The 20,658-nt window shown below is 36.9% G+C and overlaps 2 protein-coding genes across 3 annotated transcripts; both read right to left on the bottom strand.

Moving 5' to 3' along the window:
* Positions 1 to 341: 341 nt before the first annotated feature.
* Positions 342 to 3,583, bottom strand: LOC140758498 (protein NRT1/ PTR FAMILY 4.3-like). The gene is made up of 5 exons (XM_073094688.1): positions 3,306 to 3,583; positions 2,936 to 3,153; positions 2,396 to 2,836; positions 1,489 to 1,643; positions 342 to 1,380 (listed from the first exon to the last, which is right to left on the bottom strand). The coding sequence occupies exons 1-5, from the start codon at positions 3,430 to 3,432 to the stop codon at positions 498 to 500; spliced, it is 1,824 nt and encodes a 607-aa protein (XP_072950789.1). The 5' UTR covers positions 3,433 to 3,583; the 3' UTR covers positions 342 to 497.
* A 6,986-nt stretch (positions 3,584 to 10,569) lies between these two features.
* On the bottom strand, positions 10,570 to 20,291 carry LOC140780123 (protein SUPPRESSOR OF GENE SILENCING 3 homolog). 2 transcript variants are annotated; one of them, XM_073125476.1, is made up of 6 exons: positions 20,054 to 20,291; positions 16,546 to 17,580; positions 14,763 to 15,057; positions 12,096 to 12,340; positions 11,532 to 11,689; positions 10,570 to 11,072 (listed from the first exon to the last, which is right to left on the bottom strand). In XM_073125476.1, the coding sequence occupies exons 2-6, from the start codon at positions 17,551 to 17,553 to the stop codon at positions 10,850 to 10,852; spliced, it is 1,929 nt and encodes a 642-aa protein (XP_072981577.1). In that variant the 5' UTR covers positions 17,554 to 17,580; positions 20,054 to 20,291; the 3' UTR covers positions 10,570 to 10,849. The 2 variants fall into 2 exon arrangements, with proteins under 2 accessions (XP_072981577.1, XP_072981578.1); XM_073125477.1 differs by having other exon boundaries at positions 20,079 to 20,291.
* Between the last annotated feature and the right edge of the window lie 367 nt (positions 20,292 to 20,658).

Genomic DNA, 20,658 nt, shown 5'->3' with positions numbered 1-20,658 from the left:
GGCATGACTCCAGGGAGAGGCATGTTATGTGACATGTCTATGATTAAAAAGTGACAAAGACAAAGAAATTGGAGCCTTTCTCCACCCACCACCATGGTGGGGTTGGGGATACCCATCCATTCATCCCCCCCATGATGCATGATGCATCCCTATGTGGACCCTTCTTAACTGCCTAAAGAAAAGTTCCCTTCCACTACATCAACTTCACACAACAACAACAAAAAATTATATAAAAGAAATTAGGATGTGAAAGAGATGGAAATAGACCTAACTTGTTTTGTTGTTATTAGAATATAAAATATAAAAACCGTCGTTTTTTTTATAGACGGTATGTCGGGAGGAGGCAGTCGATTAAATATTATTTAAGTAAGAGAAATATATGGGTTTTTTTTTCATAATTATCATTTCTAGAACTTTTGATTCTTTTAATACAAGGTTAAGAGAAGGAAAAAAAATGTTAAAAAAGGGGAGGGTGGTGGATTTTTAATTATGCCTTGTCACAGGAGTATATTCTCAGTTTCAACATGCTTGGAGGAGCTGAGTTGCTCTTGCTGATCACCACTGAGGGCATCTGTTTGATTGGTTGAGGTGTTGTAAGAGTACCATCTTGACCAGAAGAGGTAGTTGAAGAAGTTGAGAAGGCTCATGGCTGCCAAGAGCCAATAGAAGAGATCTAATTTGTCCTTGTTCAGATCATTGTCAGTGAGCCAGCCACCCTTTGATGAGCTAGAAGTGATCTTGTTCACCAATGAGACAAGGAGGGAGCTGAGGAAGAATCCAAATGAGTAGGAGCAGTATGTCATGGAAGTTAGGAAAGATTGCATGCCAGCCAATGACTGCTTGTAGAAGAATTCAATGAGACCCACAGCAGTGAACATCTCTGAGAGCCCAAATATGAGGAACTGTGGTGCTATCCAGAAGATGGTTATGAGCTTGTCTGACTCAAGAGCCACATCCCTCCTCTTCTTCTCGACCAGCGCCGCTGCGACCATCGAGAAGGTGACCGTGAACAGCCCAATACCGATGCGTTGCAGAGGGGTGATACCGGATTCCCTACCGGTGATCCTTCGCGCCAGAGGCACAAATCCTACTTCATAGGCAGGGACAAGAACTATGAGCATTATGTAAGGGATGGCTTGGAGGGAAGCAGGGGGAATTTGAAAAGATTTGGTGAGTTGGGTGTTCATGGAGCTCCCTTGCTGCACTGAGAATGTCTGGAGCTGAGCTAGGATTGTGTTGAAGATTATGGTGCAGGCAAAGATAGGTATCACTGAGAGGAGTATCTTCACTTGCTCTACTTGTGTCTCAGTGCATAGCCTCCATGGGCTCTCCTTCATGTTAGTCCCATCCTGAACTTTGATGCATGCCTTGTCCAAGAACCTAAATCCATAGCAAAATTCATGAAGCATGTCTTAATTATATTTGCACTAGTAACGAAGAAATTTGTTGCGTTTACAGGATTGATTTACAATAGACAGAGATTCTAACCTGAATTTATCAGTATGTCGAATGTTTCTGACACAAGAAGGCGGTTCAGAAACGTTAACGATTACATGGCTCGGTAAATTGTTCTGGCTGTGATGCAGCATTTCAGAACTAGATGGACATACTTGCTTCCTCTTAGTAATTGCAGCAACAAATACCTGCAATTATTTTAAGATCAAATCAAATTAGACAGGATATGTATTTATTCTTTTGCACTGTTTCAGACTACTAGTTGATTCAGCAACAATCAAACCATGCCAAATTAGTAGTCTGATAATTTTGATACAAATCTCCATCGACACAGATACTACTCACTAGAATACAAGGATGGCTTTAATTAATAGTTATCCAACTGTTTTGCGCATTGAAAAATTTTCGTCGTAGTATAAATTATAGAGGAAAATTTTATCCTTAATTCATATAAGAACAAAAAAAAGCGGGATCTCGCCCATGATGTTCGCTATGTTAGTCATGGGAAATTTAATCACTAGCATGGAAGCTGAGCAAATACAAGTCAACATAGTCTAACAAAATTAATTGCAATCTAATATACATGCTGCCAAGAACTGTCATAAGCACTAACCAACTGTTATGTCTTCATTGACATTAATAAAAAGCTGAGCTGAAAGAAGGAAGATTTGTCCACTCTACAGTCTACAACTCAGAGTAGACTAGAAGGAGAGTTATTGTTCAATTAGTGCCATAAATTATAAGCAGACAATTATCTTCACACATAAGCACTTGAAAGTTGAGACAATCCTCAGTGTGTAGTTCTCATGAAAATATAATGACTTACCAAAGGAAAGTGCAATCTTCGTGGCATTATCTGTTGCACTTTTCACCAGAATATATGCCAGATAAATCAATCCAAGTCATAGCTACACAGAGGAATAAAGTGATGAAATCTTACTCTTGCAATTGGAGTAAAGATGCTGCCCTGAGGAGGCTTATTCCTGTAGAAGCACACACCACAAATTAAACTAGTGAGAGCCATCACCATGGCAACTGCTGATACACCAAAACCGATAGCCATGCCAGACTTGGTCTGGACCCAAATTAGTACAGTGAGAGCTATGAGCTCGCCGACGCAGAAGCTGAAGTAGGCAGAGTTGAAGTATGTCGAAAGCTTCTTGGACTGATTAGGCTCACCCTTCCTGAACTGGTCTGCACCATGAGCAATCATGTTAGGCTTTAGGCAGCCACTCCCTAAGGCAACCAAGTAGAGGGCAATGAAGAATATGGTGGCCTTGAATCCTTCAGCCTCCTCGCAGTGCTCCACATTGGACATCATGTTGCATTGAGGCGGTCGCAGTTGGCGAAGACTCGCCTGAACTGATAGTAGTATAAATCCCTGATGAAATCCAATACAAACAACCAAACATGTCAAAAGAAGAAATATTGTAGGAATAAAGCCTTGGAAGAAGAAGAAGAAGAAGAACACAAGGCATACAGAGAGCTCCACAAATCCAAAGATGAGCATAGTCCAGAAGCTCCCCAGGTAAGAATCTGAGAGGAAGCCACCAACCAGAGACAAGAGGAAGATAGTCCCTATGAAGTTGGTCACGACGTTTGCCGATTTCGACAGAGGGAAGTGCATCTCATTGAACACATATGTGATCAGATTGTTCCCCACAGCAGCAATTGCCATGATTTCAAATGCTTGGATTCCTGTAAACAACCAGCAGCAACAAACAATAACAAATTAAAACAAAAAAATCCTATCAATCCTCAGATAAATCCTCATCAAAACTAATCATTATACTAAGATCAAATCATTAGTAAGGGAGAGAAAAGAAAGAGAGAGAGGGAGAGAGAGAGACCTAGTACAAAGACAGCAGCTCTCATGCCACCATGCTTATTGGGCTTGCTTGGTTTGCCCCTCCAATCAACAGAAACCTCAGTCAGCATGGAGTCTGCTTTGCAATTCTGTCTTGTTTCCATATCCATATCCCCCTCCTCCTACTCAAACTCCTCTTACTCCTCTTCAACACACACACAACCACACCTTTTATGGACTTCAGTAGGAAAGAATCTCTTGGAGAGAGCTCACAACCAACTACGAGACTACCTCACATACATACATACAACTCTGGTAAAATTAAGGCAAGTTGGTGCAGTTATTTATAATAGTTTCTGATTGAGAGGAACAAGTTTACACCTCTGGTGAAAAGCATCATGGGGCTATGAACAGTTACTGGATAGTGCAGGTCTCTGTTAGAGGGTCAGAGTTTGTTGTGCTTTTCAGTCTGCCCAAGTGGGTGTAGATCAGCACCCATGTTTTTTTTTTAAAAAAAATTTAAAAAAAAAAAGAAAAAAGAAGAAGAAGAACTCTCCCTCATGTAAGATCTTGTTAGAATGGCATATGCCAATCACATCATTTGGTACTGGATGGTAAATATGAGATAAATGAGTCAATTGGTGATGTGCAACAGGAGTGGGAGGCAGAAAGATGGCATTCCCCACAAGGCCAATTTAATACTTATCCACACAACCACATAATTGATCTTATTATCATGACATACTTTTTATTCTCATATGCTCACATATGGACAGATGCAAGAGAACAATGTGATCCTTTTCCTGTGAGCTATCATCAAATGCTAAGTTTGCATATTAACAAGTCTCAAAAGAAGGAAATTCTAATACCCGTTCGCACCCTACTATATGGATATTTATTATTCAACCCTCTGTATTTGGTTTCTACTGTCTCAAGAACACCCTATACTAATCAACAATATACTCATATTAGTAAGATGTGAACGTTAATAAACTGCATGTTTACAAATGGAAATTAGCAATTCAAAAGTGTTTTGATGGATGATTAAATATATATATCCTCCCTAGCATTGGATGGCATTGGTTAATACTTTGGTAGTGGTGCTACTAGTGCTGATTCATATTGCTCCTACTAACTAAAAATGCCATCACCACCACTCCCACTACTCCCAATTTTTTCATCACTATCCTTTGGTTGCTCCTGGTGGTGTTATTTTTTTTCCTTTTTTTTACCTCCCACTATTTAAGTGGCCCTACTTTACCAATTACCACTTGCTCTCATAACATCATTGAAATGCAATAGTTTCTGATACATCCATCTAATAGCTATTCTAGGCCCCTGAGCAAAATTACCGGAGCTTGATCCGGCCATCCAATGAGGAATCGACGGTCAGATGAAGGTTGATTCATTAGGGTTTATCCACTTGGTCTCCTAGATGAGTAGATAGGCATGATTAAAATAGGGCAACACCCGCACGAGCGGTGCAGCAAATGAAGCGGGCCCAATTCAAGTCAAGACAGATAAGGGAATAGAGGTGAGTGCCACAACTTATATCTGTGTATGATGTCATAGGATCAAAGCTAGCAATCAGCGTCGTTGAATATGCAAGATCGATGCGCTACTTACTGTATATTCAAACATTGCACTCAAATCAACCTGAACGAGACCTGAATGCACCGCACGAGCGGTGGGTGAAGTGGAGCCCATAACCTCATGGTTCACAACATAGTAAGTGGGAATTTTACAAAAGAGTCCATGCCCATATCCATTAAGGTCAAAAAGTATGTATCCAAACTTTTTCCCACTAGTATTATAGGTCATGGTCATCTGATGCTTATATGTTTGTTTTAGGGTTTGTATGATCCAGAGGCTACTGCATGTAGAAGCTATAAAGTAGTGAACTTTCTTATTCCAAGACTAAATTTAGGAAGTATGGATCTAAAGATTTGACCCAAGTAGTTCAGAATTAGATCAAAGATTTTTTTATCCCTATTTTCATTATCAATCAGTCAATTAACATCAAACATACTTAAACTCTCCGATACTATATTAGATAATCAAGTAATTCAGAAACTTAAACTGTTAGATAACAAACATATAACATTAAAACTATCGTCTAAAAACGACATTTGCTACCATTTATTTGAGATCATATGGTAGTGAAGTAATAATTTGGCTTAATTATTTTGTAATGTTGTTCACACTAGAAAGGGACACTAAATATCTTAATGGAAGCTGACATTAGTGTGTTAGGCTTAAACTGGATTTACTTGCGGTGGATAGCAACAAAATGAATCAAATGGTGGGATTTTCCTTTTTCCTTTTTTTTTTTTACCCTTCTCTTTTTGTTGTGGTGTACCAACAACCATCATTACTTACACCTTTCCAAGTCAACCCTGGTTTGAAATTTTTGGTGAGCTTATTAGGGTTACAAAAGTCTACGGGGGGCACAATCATCCCACTGAAAGGAAATAAATAATCACTTAACATTTCAACCTTGTCAACAGAAAAAAATATTAATTATCTACCTATGTTCCAATCTACAAATCAATTCCTCCTTCAATACTCCTTTTCCGTAAGGATTTTATTATCTTTTTCACGCATTAATTATCACATGAGCAGCTATATAACATGTTTATTAGAATATAAAAATTATCGTTCTCTACCATCTTAATTAGCATCAGAATCGGAGGTCCATGAGTTTAATTTTAAAAATGGGTTTAGAAAAAGAAGAGGTTAAAAAGATAAAAATGAAACAGCCTACCGACCAACTGCAGTGCAGCACTTTCCATTGCTTCTCTCACTAGGAAAGGTCAAAGGACAATTGGATTTGCTGGTCTTTGAGCACCCCAAAAGTGCTACATTATATCCAAAAATTTCTTTCTTCCTTCCTTTTATTTCGAAAGGCTCCTGGTACTGATGGTTTTCCGATCGGGATTCAGTGTCCCGATCACATGGAGTGCCCCGCGGGGGCATAGAGTCGACAAGTGGCAACCACTCCTCGGATTTTAAGGCTCACCTCTACTTTTATCATCGGATTAAAACCGTACATTCTTTTGAATTGATCTAAGTGATCTAACGGCTTTGTAATAGATTATAAACATATACATATATATATATATATATATGTATATGATTTGTCTTAGGAGATTAATGAAGAACTTAGTGGAATTTATGATCTCAGCTGATTGAATATTTACTTGTGGCATTTGCCGACAATGCTATTGCCTAGAAGAAATATTTGACTCTTTTGCCTCAAGTGGTTGAGAAATTTAGTACAAAGAAGGCTAAAGAGTCCACTTAGAAACTATCTCCTTAGCATATGCAAACGCATACGCATGCTGCTCTAGTAGTTGATGGTGGAAAGCAATGCAAATGGTTGTCTTCATATGCTTTCTATGTGTGACTTGTGAGACCACATTAGTTTTAAGCTTCTTCTAGTTTTTAATCTATTTCTATTTCCTCTCAAACAAAAGTCAGCTCAAATTCAAAAAGGAGAGAGCATCACTCTTTTGCTTGAATTCATTTTCTTGCATTTAAATCTCATTCTATCATATACAACTATAACAAAGTCAAAGTGATGTAAGCAGGAGCCTCGTGCATCGGAGTGCCGTTTAAAATAATACCCTAATCCGCGCGACAAGATCCTACTGTATAGATATGAGCAAAGCTAATCTAGTGGATATCCACATGAACTTACTCATAAATGAAGCTTAAACTCGATCTTTGTCGCTAATAAACTAGTGCAAAATATAACTCTAACCCTATCTATCTATGTTTAGGTTAGGCAAGATCCTTCAAAAAGAAAGATACTCTAGCTTCTTTTAGCTTAAACATAAGACTGGCAGTCTCCTCAAGTGACAAAGAACACAATCCTCATGTCTTAGAATTTTTTTGTAGAAACCTCTGATACTCTTTAGCATGGAAAAAGCCTATGAGAGGTCTAGAAATATATAACATATAATATATAAAGTCGTCGACATCCGTTATTTTAATTTATATACAATGTCCTCCAATATCTTCATTAGTTTAGTTAATTACAAGTTACAACTCATGTAGATGGGAGAATTGGAGGTCCAAGTAGGATTCAACTAGATGTGCAATTTTTTTATCATACAAGGTACAACAAGAAAAGCATTAAAGAGTAGGGACATAACCCTAAGAGAGAAAAGGGGGGGGGGAGTGAACCACTCAAAGGCTCCATATCTGATTGCTGTTAAAGAAGCATTAGGCTGCCAAGTGTGTTGGAGCTCCGACATCTTAGCATTTTTCTTGTCTCTAATCAAAAACCTACAAGTATTTTTCAAAGACTAATCTACTGCTTGTTGTAGACCCTATCTAGTGTTGCTTGCCTCAGTTTCAGAGGGAAGTAGAAGTAGAGCTAAATATATTTTTGGTGATATCTAGTGTTGCTTGCCTGCAATTTCATTCATATAAAGGAAAATTGGTCGACATTCAATGAACTTGATATGTTGACAAATATCATCATGATGTTACAGTAGAATTGTTTAAAAGCTGATTCTATTATAATTATATTCATATATGTATTATAGCTTATTAAAGATCATGACTACATTCTTGGTAGATTCCTTCTGTAATGGAGTTAGCCCAGACTTGCAGTTTTCCTACTTTGAAGTTGGCTTCTCATTGAAGTAATTAACAAAGTGGGTTTGCATCTTCTTGGAAGGTCTCACCTCTTGTTCCAGTTTTTGTCACACTCAAAAGTGCAATGCTGTGTCTTTCCCCATTCCAATCTCAACACATCAAAACCTCGTGGACTATGAACTTGCTGACTTTGGTGAAGAACTTGGGACTTCATGGGTAAGTTGTTGTGCACTATGTATGCACACCTTTTGACTTATGTTGATTGTAGTATAGGTAAAGTAAAGTAGGTTGACAATATTTATCCACTCCCATTTGGATCATTCATCTGACCTTATGCTTGTTTGTGTCAAATCATTCATGGGATAATATTTACAATTTAGGAGGAGGTTGTTGAAGTCATGATGCCAATATATCATGCAAGTTACTAAATTTGACTGTAGGATTGAGAAAATGTCAAATTGATTAGATACATACCCAATATTGAAGCACTTAGTCACTGACTTGTGGAGAACAAGGTATTCTTTGCTCAGTAGATGATAAGAGAGAAATGGTTGGATAAAGAGTTCTTTTTCTTTTTCTTTTTCTTTTTAAAATAATCTAGTATGTCTTTCATTTGTAAAGCAAGCACTATGTTGATATATTAACTACATGCCAACCTTCATATACATATATTTGACCAGATCTCCTAGTGCTTGCTTTCGTGTGAAATCTACTTAGCATTCTTTATCTATCTAATAAGTGGGACTATAACTCAACCTTTTTTATCTACAAAAAAGAAGGAAAAGAGAGGAGCAATTTGTTAAACTTGTACAGCATGTCATGTTGACTAATAATATCCTGTGAGGAATTCTTCACTGTTTTACTTGATATAATTGCAGAGAATCTAATCCTCATATATGTTGGTTCCTCTTGAACCTTTATAAGCACCACAATATATGTATGATTTGAAAGGGAATTAAAAGAAAGCATAGTCTTAAACTTTTATGTAGAAATAGAAAAATGAGTGCATCAGAGTCAGACAGCAGCAGCAGCAGCACTGAAAGGTTGTATGGACTAAGAGGCCCAGCAAAGTTTGAGAAGTTTTCGAGATGACTTTTATGTGGCAACCAATATCACTCACATAGCCAGAAACCATGACAAGTGCTCATTCTGTGTTCACTAATTTGAGCACCGAGCATCATTCCAGTTGGAAGTTTCTAGCAAAGAAATTCTTATTCTTCACATTTCAATCTTTCATCCATCTGCAATAAAGCAGTTCACCCACCTTTGAGGATTTGATCCATATATTCTCCTTTATGAGATCTAACTCAGTGCATCATGCATCCTATTAACACCAATAATGGGCATGCACCAAAATTGAGGACGTGCCAATTGCTTTCTTTCAGTTCTCTCTGGATTCTATATCCCAAGGCAAGCACACTTGACATAGTATCTATTCTGAAAGAAAAAGAAAAAGAAAAATCTATCATAATCTTTCTACGTTTCACTCTTCCATATGCTTTACAATGATTCAGTTTCTCTGGTACCTGACTGCACAAGTCTGAATCTATGCCCTGCATCTACTTACATCTTAATCCTGTCAGCCGAGAGGCTTGACGTGTTCGTTCCAATCACCCACAAATTTTGACTTCTTTCTCTCTCATCAATCGCCGTATCAGTATCACCACAAGTGGAGCATAGGAATGGATCATGTTCAATAGGCACAAAGAAGAGGTCAACACGCTTTTTATAATTTAAAAAGCAAGACACGACTGATCGAAATTCAAGAAAAAGTTGCAGCTGCAATCCACATGGCTTGGATTTCCACGGCAACGTAGGTCAATCCATGAAGCAACAAGATAAAATGACCAATTTACTTCCACAGACAAACAAAGATTACAAAAGAAAAGATGTGCTTCCACAAACAGAACTGAGAAAATATGATTTTGAAACCAGTAATTATTACACAAAGCATAAAAAGGAGGGATTGTAAAATATTTCAGGCATCAAATTGGATAAAAATAGGGGTGTTCAAATAAACGGCAGCTCTCAGCTCAAGCTCGATTTGACTGTTAAGCGAGTCTAAGCTAGACCTAACTTGCTCAAACTCAGCTTAAATATAATATTTATTAATATTATATATATTAAAATATATTATATATAAATTAATCATTAGATTTTTTATCCAATGACTACCATTAGATCTTTGATTATACAAACCTTAATTCTTAATATAATAAAAATATCCTATAAACCCACCCAATCTCCTCTCCTCTTCCTCCTCCTTTATTGATCTACTACTCTAATCTCTTCCTACGGCCTCCTCCATCTACGTCGACCTCAACAGGCGTCGACCTCCTCCTCCATAGTCATCAGTCTTCTCATCTTCTCCTCCGCCGCCGCCGCCTCCTTCATCTCATCCAACCTCCTCGTTCTCCATCGACAAGCCGTCACCGCCTTCTTTCCATCAACCTCATCTCCTCCTCATCCTCCTCCTGCCTCATCCCCTCCTCCACCGCCTTCTCCTCTCATCCAGCCTCCTCATCCTCCTCTAGCCTCTTGAAAGCCACCCCCTCCTCTAATCAAACTCAAGCTCGACCCAAACTCGATATAGCTCATCCGGCTCACTCAGGCTCAGCTCATTTACACCCCTAGCTGGCACATCAACTCGTTCTAACCATTAGCATATAGCTTAGAATAACATAATAAATACTAGACAGGTGCTAATAAAGTAAGGAGTTTCATAGATAGAACTGAACATTTTGAAAGCTAACAAAGCCCAAATTCACTCTGCACATGGCTGCATATATCATCTCATCTATCATCTTAAGCCAACAACTCTAGGAAATTTGTATAACTGTAAAAGTTAAAAGTCTTTAAGCAGATGAAACTCCAGTTTTCTAAGTTTCATGAGAGTAAATGTAAATGGCTGTCTTTTGGACAGATATATCTTAAGTAATAAGGAAAAGCTCCCTATCCTCTCATTTAAACTGCATTCACTTTTTAGGTGTTGCCCAAAGCTTGGAAGGTGCTAGGTTTGTACTTCTCCATTAGCTTGGTGAGGTCAGAATCAAATTCCTTCTCTAGCTCAACTTCCTTAGCCAGATACTCAAGTCTAAGTTCCACCTTCTTCTCTTCATGTGAGCGTATCAGCTCCTCTCTTTCTTCTTCAAACTCTTTAACTCCCTTCACCTGGCTATCAATGAACTTTGCTATTTCTTCCTTCCTGCAATGGAAAAGAAAGAGAAAAATAGTGACCAAGAAATGATTGCATTATTCGAACCCCTGCCTCTCGGACCATGATATCAGAAGAGCAGAATCAGATCTATGAAGGATTTGGAATATTCAGGAGGTCTATTGTAAAGCACAATGCCAGAAATCCTTGTTGGTGATCAAATTCGCGACTGAGAAACCTATTCCAGCTACTAGTGGACTGAAACTACCAGGCAAATAATATGCATCATGGAGGCAATATCAAGATCAGAAAATCGTGCATCCAAATTTGCAGATGATAGTATCTGAGATGACAAAATATCCATTATCTTTGGTAAATATAGATGATTTAATGTCAATGATCAAAAGCATTATCACAACCCAAAATATTAGTATGAACAGGATGAGATGCCACCTAAGAGATACCAAGGGGCACGAACAAATAGCATAAGTTGCAAATGTATGGAACCACCTGTGTTTCCGATCTTCACTGGTTCCAGAATCTACATCAGATTGTCTGGCCTTCACACGCTCCTCCTGTAACAACTTCTCAAAGATTCTTTCTTTCTCTTCTGTAGCCTTGTAAACTTTGTCCATCTGTTCTTTGAAAAATTGCTCTTGGAAGTCCATCTAGAAAAGATAATTTAACGAAGAGAAACAATATCAGTCAACACTTACATACAAAGATAGCCAACAAAAGTAACAAAATAAAGGAATTAACCCAAAAAAACAGTTACGCAGCGAACTAGATGATCTAATAAATTATAATGCTCATGCAAGTTGCTGGGCCACACAAAAATAGGTCTCTGATGTAAATAAAATCATAACCAAGCAATCACAATTATATTTGCCCAGAAGTACATTTAGGCTTTAGCATGTCAATATATTTTCCAAAAAATGTTACTTTTACATAATTACATCATTCACTAAAAGATATCTCAAAAGCTAAATGATGTGCTGAATTTCCAAACTACGAGAAAAGCATATCCCTATGAGATAGTCCTTGTTGGAAAGATTTTCTGCAAAGAATTATTACCTCTTCCTTGTTTTCTTCATGCTGAATCTTTGTCCTCAGCCTCACAATCCTCTTTTCATCCATCGTCTCACGAAGTTTCTGGCTCACCACTCCAAAAGATTCTTCAAGTACCTTAGACCGTTGTGCTTGCTTAACAACTTTGTTCTTTAGCCAAATTAGTTGTTGATTATCTTCACTCATTTGCTTCATCGGGTTCACAACCATCTCCTGATATGATCTCATGTCATACTTCAAACGGGATTTTCCTAGTTGAATTTTGAAGGAAAGACAAAAGTAGTCAGTTATTCTTGCTAAAAGAATTAAGTACACAATTTTCCAATAGCAGTATTTGTTAGTCTGAAACTGAGAATGGTGTAAAATAAAGGGGAAGAAAAAACAATAAAAAGATCAGAATAAAATCAGAATAAAAAGATCAGAATACAGATGAAAACTGAGGCTTAGTTAAAACTCATTAAATCGAGAAGTAACTAAGTTCATTTTTCAGATGTACTTAAACAACAAATGTTAACCGGTGAGGTTACATAGGTAAGACTTGAGATTACATTTCTATTCTCATTAAGAAAGAGACAAAGTCATTTATTGTTTTTGAATCAAGAACAATATGAACTATGGTAACACTCTTAGCAGAGTAGATGTGCAAACCACAATGTTTTCATAACAAATGTGAAGTTTACAGACCGCAGTGAACATCAAGGTTTTACAACAGATATTAAACATTATAGGAAAATTAAGGTATTGATAAGATGATTTGGAACTATATCTGATTACATATTGTGGGGTCGGAATCTGCATAAAAGAGTTGTTGCAGTATAAGAATGTATCTACGGCGTGAGTATACTATATACAAAGTTAGAATATAAAGTTTTTATTTATCTATTATATATATAATAGACTGCTGTTAGAATATAAAAGAAAAAATCATCATCCTCTAATAGCCTAACCATTTATAGTTAATGAGTTCGCATAGTATTAAAGCAGATGTCTTATGTTTGAATCATGTCAGCCCATTTGTGGTTTAAAAATATCAAACTTCCACTCGTTAAAGTCAAATCCATTTTTTTAGCTTATCAAAACGTTTTCAAACTTTTAGAGTAGTCGGTAAGAATGTCTACAAGTTTCTCATTAAAATTTTGGCAAAGGTTTTAACATCTTTTAAAGCTTGAACGCACCCCAAGTTGACAAAAGCTTATCCCAAGTGAATAAGGTGCGAGTATTTGTTCTGTCTCTCCAACTTGTTCTAGTTTTTCACAATCCAATATGCAGTGAATAGCTAGAAAAATGTTAAACAAAGTATATCTAGTCCAACCCTAATATATAGGTTTAGACTACAACCTATGTATTAAATATTTTAACATTATATTTAACACTTCTGTAGCCATTCAATACACCTTGGAATCAGAAATGTTGAGCTCTCTCTCTCCCCCTCCCCCCTCCCCCTCTCCCTCTCCCTCTCCCTCTCCCTCTCTTTGGGGTTAGTTCTCTATGACCCTGATGTGACATCAATTTCCAATTAAATTATTTACTATATTTTATTCGAACAGTTGTAATATTAACCTAATGTGGGGGGTGTCCCATTTTGCTCAGCCATTAAGATCAGTCATTAGTCAAGGTGATCAATTCTGGCTAGGTTAGGTTATGTAGGACAAGCTAGAAGTTGGACCTAATGCATATGAACTAAATGCACCCAATTAAATATGCAATGAAACTGAGATATGCAGAGGGAATAACCTAAAAGTCCTAAGTTATATGAGATGTAAATTATATGATGTAAAGATAGAAGGAAAATAAAATTCAACAATAAGAAAATTAGATAGAAATAGAGTAACTAATAATATTCTAAAGAAATTAAAATAGTTACCCAGTGCAATCACATCGAGCACTTGGTAGGATCTCAGTATCTTGAGAATCTACACCCGACAGTATGGTGCTACAGTGCCAAACCTCGAGAAACAACAAAGAACAATAACTGGAAAAGAGATAACCAAGATTTGATTCGAAGGGTTTCACACCTCATTATTCAAAACTTCACACGAAGAAATTGGAGAAAACTTTTACCTACTCTTTCTTTATTTCTAGATCAATAATATCCCATACAAATTGCTTATTTATCTTACGACCTCCCATAGTTATTGTGAGTTTCTTGTCAGTCTACCTTATCCTTTTGCTCTATTTCCATGTATTTGTTGCAGTCTTGAGAAATTTCCTTCAATAGAACAAGGACTATTGGTGCCCAGAGTTGAAGACGAATGCCTAAGGCTAAACACTATCCCTCACATGGGGTGAGATTCAACAATATTATGTTACAATTTATATACCTTATTTTGGATCTATATTCTGCAACAATCTATGAGTTCCTAAAGATTCATATCTTAGTCTAAATCTAGTAGTCGATCCATTATTTTCTTTGGCCTTATCTTTTAGTTATAAATCTCAGATTTGCTGGTTTGTTAAGTTTAAGCTGAACTAGATTTTATCTTATATTTTAATAGAAGGCTTTATGATCATTTACTCCTGTTCTCTGTATTGTAGAATTCATTTAAACTACATTCGATCATATGTTCCCCAACATTTGTTTGCAATTTTAGGTTGCATTAGATCCCAAGGTATAACTATTGGATAGAAAAGTACTAGAATTCAAGGAAAAGATATCTAAGAGAATCAATCTACCTTGGGAATGTTGGTTGAATGTCTCCATATCCTCTTTGCGTGCCAAGTAACCATATAATTGTCGTTTACCACCTGGTAAGAACAGCACCTTACGACGTTCCCAAGCATCTTTGTCTGTTCCTTGGTCTGTAAAATGCTTGTCCAGACGTTCAGCCTCCAAATAGCCCATTGCAGTTGATTCAAATATCAGAACACTCATCCCACGATGCCCATGAGGACCATATGAATGGCGGGCTTTTACTGCATTATACGTGTTGAAATATTCGAGCAATTCTTGGTTTCCCATACCAATCCACTACATTTTTTCAAACAAGAAAGAGTCACTGGAATAAAGAGGAACTTAAACGCGACAAGCCTGAAAGAACAAAACTCTAAAATAGCATGACAAATCATCATAAAATGACAAGACAGTTACATATATATTTCATTAAATTACTTAATTAAAGGAAAGCACCACAACCTTTCTTGTCAGTAAGAGATACAAGATAGTCCAATTATCAATTTGTTCATCAATTATTCTTTTCTTATCCTTTATTTTCAATTTAGTATTAAAAAAACAAGCTAATGCATAGTTGGAAGGCCTCCTCAGTCTGAAGTAATTAAATAATAGTTGTCCTACATAATCACAAAATTTACAAAGCTGCAGATCAATGTCACTCTATTCTATACAAAATGTAGTATTCTATTATATGCAACACAAGTAGATAAAGAGATAAAGTGACATTTAAGGTAGCAGACAATTAATCTTGATGCAAGAAAGAGGCATCATTGCATATAGAACAGAGAGCTACTGATCCAGTAGAGCTTGGCTATTCTTATTGCAGAAAATTTATTTTGACATTGGGCTTGAAACAAAATAATGTAAGAAGCAACAGAGTTGAATAGGGATGCAAGACTTTTAATTGCATATATTGGAAAAAAATTGCATTGGAAAAACAATACCTAAAGCCCTAAACAAGCAAATGCTAGCTCTAACAGTTTGCACTTATCCTTCTGTAGATAGCAGAATTTACAGAAACCTTGAGATTACACTTATTGCAGGAGGATGTTAACACCAGAAAAGAGAGCTTATAAGCATAGTGGAATCTGGGCCCATACATCACCATCCTGGATAGACTGGTCTCCTCCAAACCTATATTATATCTTAGTGTTGCTAAACTCTGCAAACTTGATTAAGGCTCACTAACAGGAAAACGGAATGTTGATTAAAATTTAAAAGTTAAATCAAAACCAAAAAAAAAAAAACACACACACACACAGAAAAACAAAAAACCTGTCAGATCTTCTAAGCAGAGTAAAGTTATATTGGTTTTCTTTAACCAAAGAAAGCTACACTGATGAGAAAATTATGGAACAGTTATTCAACTCTACTATTATCCAAAATATTTATAGCTACTGTTACCCGTGCCTTATAGTTCTGCACTAACAACTGCAAAAGCTGAAAATGGGATGATGCTGTTATCGAGAGAATCAGCTTGAACGAATACTTGTAACTCGGAATTTTTAACTTCTCTCTAGAACCAGAAAATAACAAATATTAAGAAAAGTATTAAACTGCATCTCCACAAAGGCAATCCAGTTGCAAGCCAAGCATGTAAAAAGATACAGCTACTCTCAGCATTTATGGGTCAATTTATTTCCAGAGACATGATAACACATTTCCAAATTTCCATGATCGTTTCTTCAAAACAGATATAGATCTTGTCAACTTCTATCAGCAAAAAGTGTCAACAGATTGCACAACAATTATAATGCTGGAAAAAGGTCATAGAAAGTATTTCACCTTATCATTCTCATCCTGCTCAAGTAAAGTGTTCATAATCACAACCATTGGAGGCCAAACTATCTCATAATCAGTTGTGGTCTCACGGAGTCCCTTCCATTTACCATATTGCTCCCCAGCAGGTTCAACAGAAGTTCCTCTCCGTCGAAGTTCCTCTTCCAATAGTTCAGCAAGTTCCCTATGAAGCTTAACTCTTGTGGCTCCTTTCGTTTTTGCGTGAGTTATTAGAGGTTGCAGCCCTTTGTACCACTCAATAGCACCTGGACCATTATGGCATGCTGGGCAGTGCCACTGCCTCATCTGTTCATTTATTTCTTGAACTGTCAATTTATCCAAGGCTTCAAAAAATCCACTGAACCACTTGTTCTTCTTTCGGGTTTCATGGCTCTTTTGACTTGCATCAGAACCATAGTCATCACTAAGATCGTCATCGCTGTCAATTAAATCGTCGTCGTCGTCATCTGAAACATCATCAGGTTGTTGAGAAGTCAGGTCTGGCTCAGAATTATAACCAATTGATCCATCTTGAGGAGGATGTGCTTCTTCCTTCTTGACTTGAGAACCAGGTGTCCGACCTCTTGCTGCCCATTGCCAGCCATGTGTAAGAGGTGGAGGGATAACCCCCACCTCCCTACCCTTATTTTCAGATTGTCGCATAGGATTTCCTTTACCAACAGGCCTGCGAGAATCAGCTGCTTGGACCCAACTATTTCCGGAACCCCTCCCAGAAGTATTAGCACCTGATCCTTGCCTCGGTGCAGAATTTGACGATCCCCATGATTTCCCAGTAGCTGAAGCAGTTCGGTTCCTAGACTTCTTTGTAGCAACCTCCCAAACACCCCCTTGGGAGTCTATGCTTACATCTGCCATGTCATGATTCAGCTGATCAAGCTTCGGGCTACCTTTGCCAGAACCAGACTCACTAATGCTTTTACCCTTTATTGATGTGTCAGGGCCAGCAGCAGCAAAAACATGATAGCCCTTGCCTCCACCCTTTCTTGAGCTCATTATCTTTCAATACCACAATTCACGTCTCTGCAACATCAGATATGACTAGATCTAAGGAATTACTAGTATTAGGTCAACTGTACACAACACCATAATTTGAAGGGAACATATTGGGAGTGTATTATTGATGACATTAACTGCAATAAATGTATGCTAATTGTAGCTATATTAGAATATAAAATATAAAAACTATTGTTCTCTAATGGCTTAGTTGGTGAGTAGTTAGTGAATTAACATGACATTAGAGTAGAGGTCCAAGTTCAAATCCTGCCAAACCTATCTGTTATGTAAAAAGATTAAACCTCCACCCAATTAATTTGATGTCCACTTCTTGGGCCTATCGAATTGTATGAAATCTAGAAGTGAGGAAGATATTAGAAAATAAAATATAAAAATCACCATTCTCTAATAGAGTATAGATTTAGCTTTTCAAACAGTTGGTGAGTTAATAGCTATGAATAGTGAGAAAATTAGGATGCCAAAGGCTACTAAGAAAGATAACATAATAAATTTTCTTTGTCCAACCCAAGTTAGGAATACATGCACAGAAGCAGAGTTTTGACTTTTGAATTCATTGAGATGGCTTAAGAGTGGTGATGCCCATATAGATTTCACTATAAACTAATTCGGAGCGAAAAAAAGAAGAAAAACTCAAGTAGAAGGATATGGCATTTGGAGAAAGTAATAAGAAATGATAAGATTTGATTTTATGGAGAAACTTGGGATAAAGGCATAAAACCAATTTGAATAGATGAAGAAGTTCCGTAAAGCTAACAGCAAAATGTAAACCTGAAAATCCCTTAGAAATCATGCAAAGTAATTACTCATTGTCCTACAAATATCTTCTCATTTTTAACCATGCATAGTGTAGTGCACAATCTTATAATTTCTATTCCCTACAAGCTTATTCATGTAGCATAATTAGATGAACTTTAATGGGGAAATAACAATATTTAGTGTTCAGAATGTGTACACACAAAGGCCAGGATAGTACTTTAATCTATGAACCAAAAAGCTATAGACATGTAATACAAGGGGGCTCCTTATGAATGCTAATAACAATCCAGGACAAACTATGACGCATTAAGACATTTTCTGGTAAGTTGAATTGATTTACATGTTTGGGTCATTCTATATAGTATACAGTTTTATTCATTCACTTAACTAGGTTCTCCGTCATTTTGAATAAGCATCTAAGTATTAACATGTTAGGATGTTCTTAAGAGTTAAGGGTAATATGCAAAGATAATCATCTTAGACAGCAATGAAGTTAGATTGGCAAAAAGGAACAAGATTATTCTAGATAATATCATGACAATAGTGATAGTGATAAGTATTTGTAGATGTAACAATCATGTGTCATGATTTAATAAGCAAGTTTGACTACCCAAATGCTATCACATTTAGGCAGGAAAAGCAATCTTTACATGTTTTGAGTCATTGACTAAAGATAATCACAAAAGCACATCAATGATAGACAAATTAAACTTAGCAAAATTTTTCAGTTTTCTGAAGATTTAATGAGGATTTTGAACAATCCAAGTAAGGAAAATAATTCAGGGTACAAATTATCGAATTCATAAGAGAATCTTTTAGTTATTTCAATTTTCTATTATTCCTTTGCTAAGTACATCCTACATAGCAATATTGGCAACTTAGTAAGTCGCCTGGCTTCATGCTTGTTATCATTTCAACCTAAAACCAGTAATAAAAGAATAGAACAGTCCAGAAGATTCTAAGCAGTAGCCTGTTTATTGTTGTTTTTCTTGACAACTTAAGTGTACCTTCTAACTCTTTTTCTATGAAATGTTAATTATTCCTTGGCTTAAAAAAAACGGCTGGGCAATGTGAAAAGGATGAGAATTTCCGTAAATGCTGAAGCAGAAAAGCAAATTCATTAGATGCATTTAATCTATTCTTTACCTAATACAAATATACAAATGTGATAACGAACAGCAGATATAGCAAAATTATTACTCAGAGGAGGCGAAGAAATAAATTGGAAGAGACAGAACCTAGTGAAGATAAAAGAAACATCGAAATATAAGATGTAAAGGAAAAAAAAGAGAGAGGAGGAAAAAGAAAAAGGGATGCCATTAAACATTCCTTGCTTGCTTGCTTCATACATTCATCTTTCCATTTTAAGTTATTTTTTCCTAAAAGAGAAAAGAAGAAAATTGAGAACCAAGAGACACCGCAAGAATTCCTTCTCCTTAATCATAAGTCATGAAGAAGATTAAATAAATCAATGAACATCAGCAAAATAGAAAAATCAATCAAATTTAAAAAGATATTCAAGAACTCAGATGAAATGTGCATCTCCTTGCATCTTTAAGGAAAGATTGCACGATCTCAAGAACCAAGAAGAGTCACTATCTGATGCATGCAACCGAGAGATCCGAGACAACCACTAACGAAGCCAAAACTTGCAGTCCAAGTAGAAAGATCGCGACAAATAGACATCAAGAACCGACGGCGGCTCAAGAACAAGGAACATTACAGCTAAAACGAAGGGAGGAGTCCACCTCCGACCAAAAACGACACCGGAAGACCCCACGCCGCCGCCGATCTCCGGAGAGGAGCGGGATAGCTGCGAAGCCTCGCCGGATAAGCTGATCGCTCCGGTTCCGGCGTCGGAGAAGGACGAGGACCTCGGAAAGCGTGAGTTATACACTGGAGAGAGGAGAAAGAGCGGAGAAGGAAGTACGGAGAAGTGAAGAACCGAGAGAGAGATGAGAGTAGAAATTAGGACGCTTTTTTAAACATTCTAAAGTCCGGATGCGAGATAGAAAGTTAAATATGATGTATAATTACGACAAACGTACGAACCCGAGGTACCAAAATGAAAAATTAATATTCTCTGGTTATTTTCATATCACAACCTATATTTAACCTTATTGCAAATTCCCCCCCTCCGATCGCATATTTATAAAACACTTGTAAACGCCACAATTGATTCATTTAAAAAGAAATATTTTTTATTACTTCTAAATCATCCTTCATTGTTTTTGCTATAATATTTGATTATGATTCATGCATCTAAGGAAAAAGATACTAAGATTGAAACCGAAAGACTTTTGCCGTTAAAATTTAACTGACGGTATC

The sequence above is a fragment of the Typha angustifolia genome, chromosome 3 (genome assembly GCF_048772165.1).
Source record: "Typha angustifolia cultivar Huaian chromosome 3, ASM4877216v1, whole genome shotgun sequence".
NCBI classification, from domain to species: Eukaryota; Viridiplantae; Streptophyta; class Magnoliopsida; order Poales; family Typhaceae; genus Typha; species Typha angustifolia.
Note: the sequence above shows the minus strand (reverse complement) of the source record. Positions and strands in the feature narration are given on the sequence as shown.

Coding starts and splice junctions, on each gene's coding strand:
- LOC140780123 (XM_073125476.1), bottom strand. CDS start 17,553: ATGAGCTCAAGAAAGGGTGGAGGCAAGGGCTATCATGTTTTTGCTGCT. Junction 12,341..14,762: donor ATTCAACCAACATTCCCAAG/GTAGATTGATTC, acceptor AAATTCAACTAG/GAAAATCCCGTTTGAAGTAT. Junction 11,690..12,095: donor ATGAAGAAAACAAGGAAGAG/GTAATAATTCTT, acceptor TATCTTTTCTAG/ATGGACTTCCAAGAGCAATT.
- LOC140758498 (XM_073094688.1), bottom strand. CDS start 3,432: ATGGATATGGAAACAAGACAGAATTGCAAAGCAGACTCCATGCTGACT. Junction 3,154..3,305: donor AGCTGCTGTCTTTGTACTAG/GTCTCTCTCTCT, acceptor GGTTGTTTACAG/GAATCCAAGCATTTGAAATC. Junction 2,837..2,935: donor TTGGATTTGTGGAGCTCTCT/GTATGCCTTGTG, acceptor GGATTTCATCAG/GGATTTATACTACTATCAGT.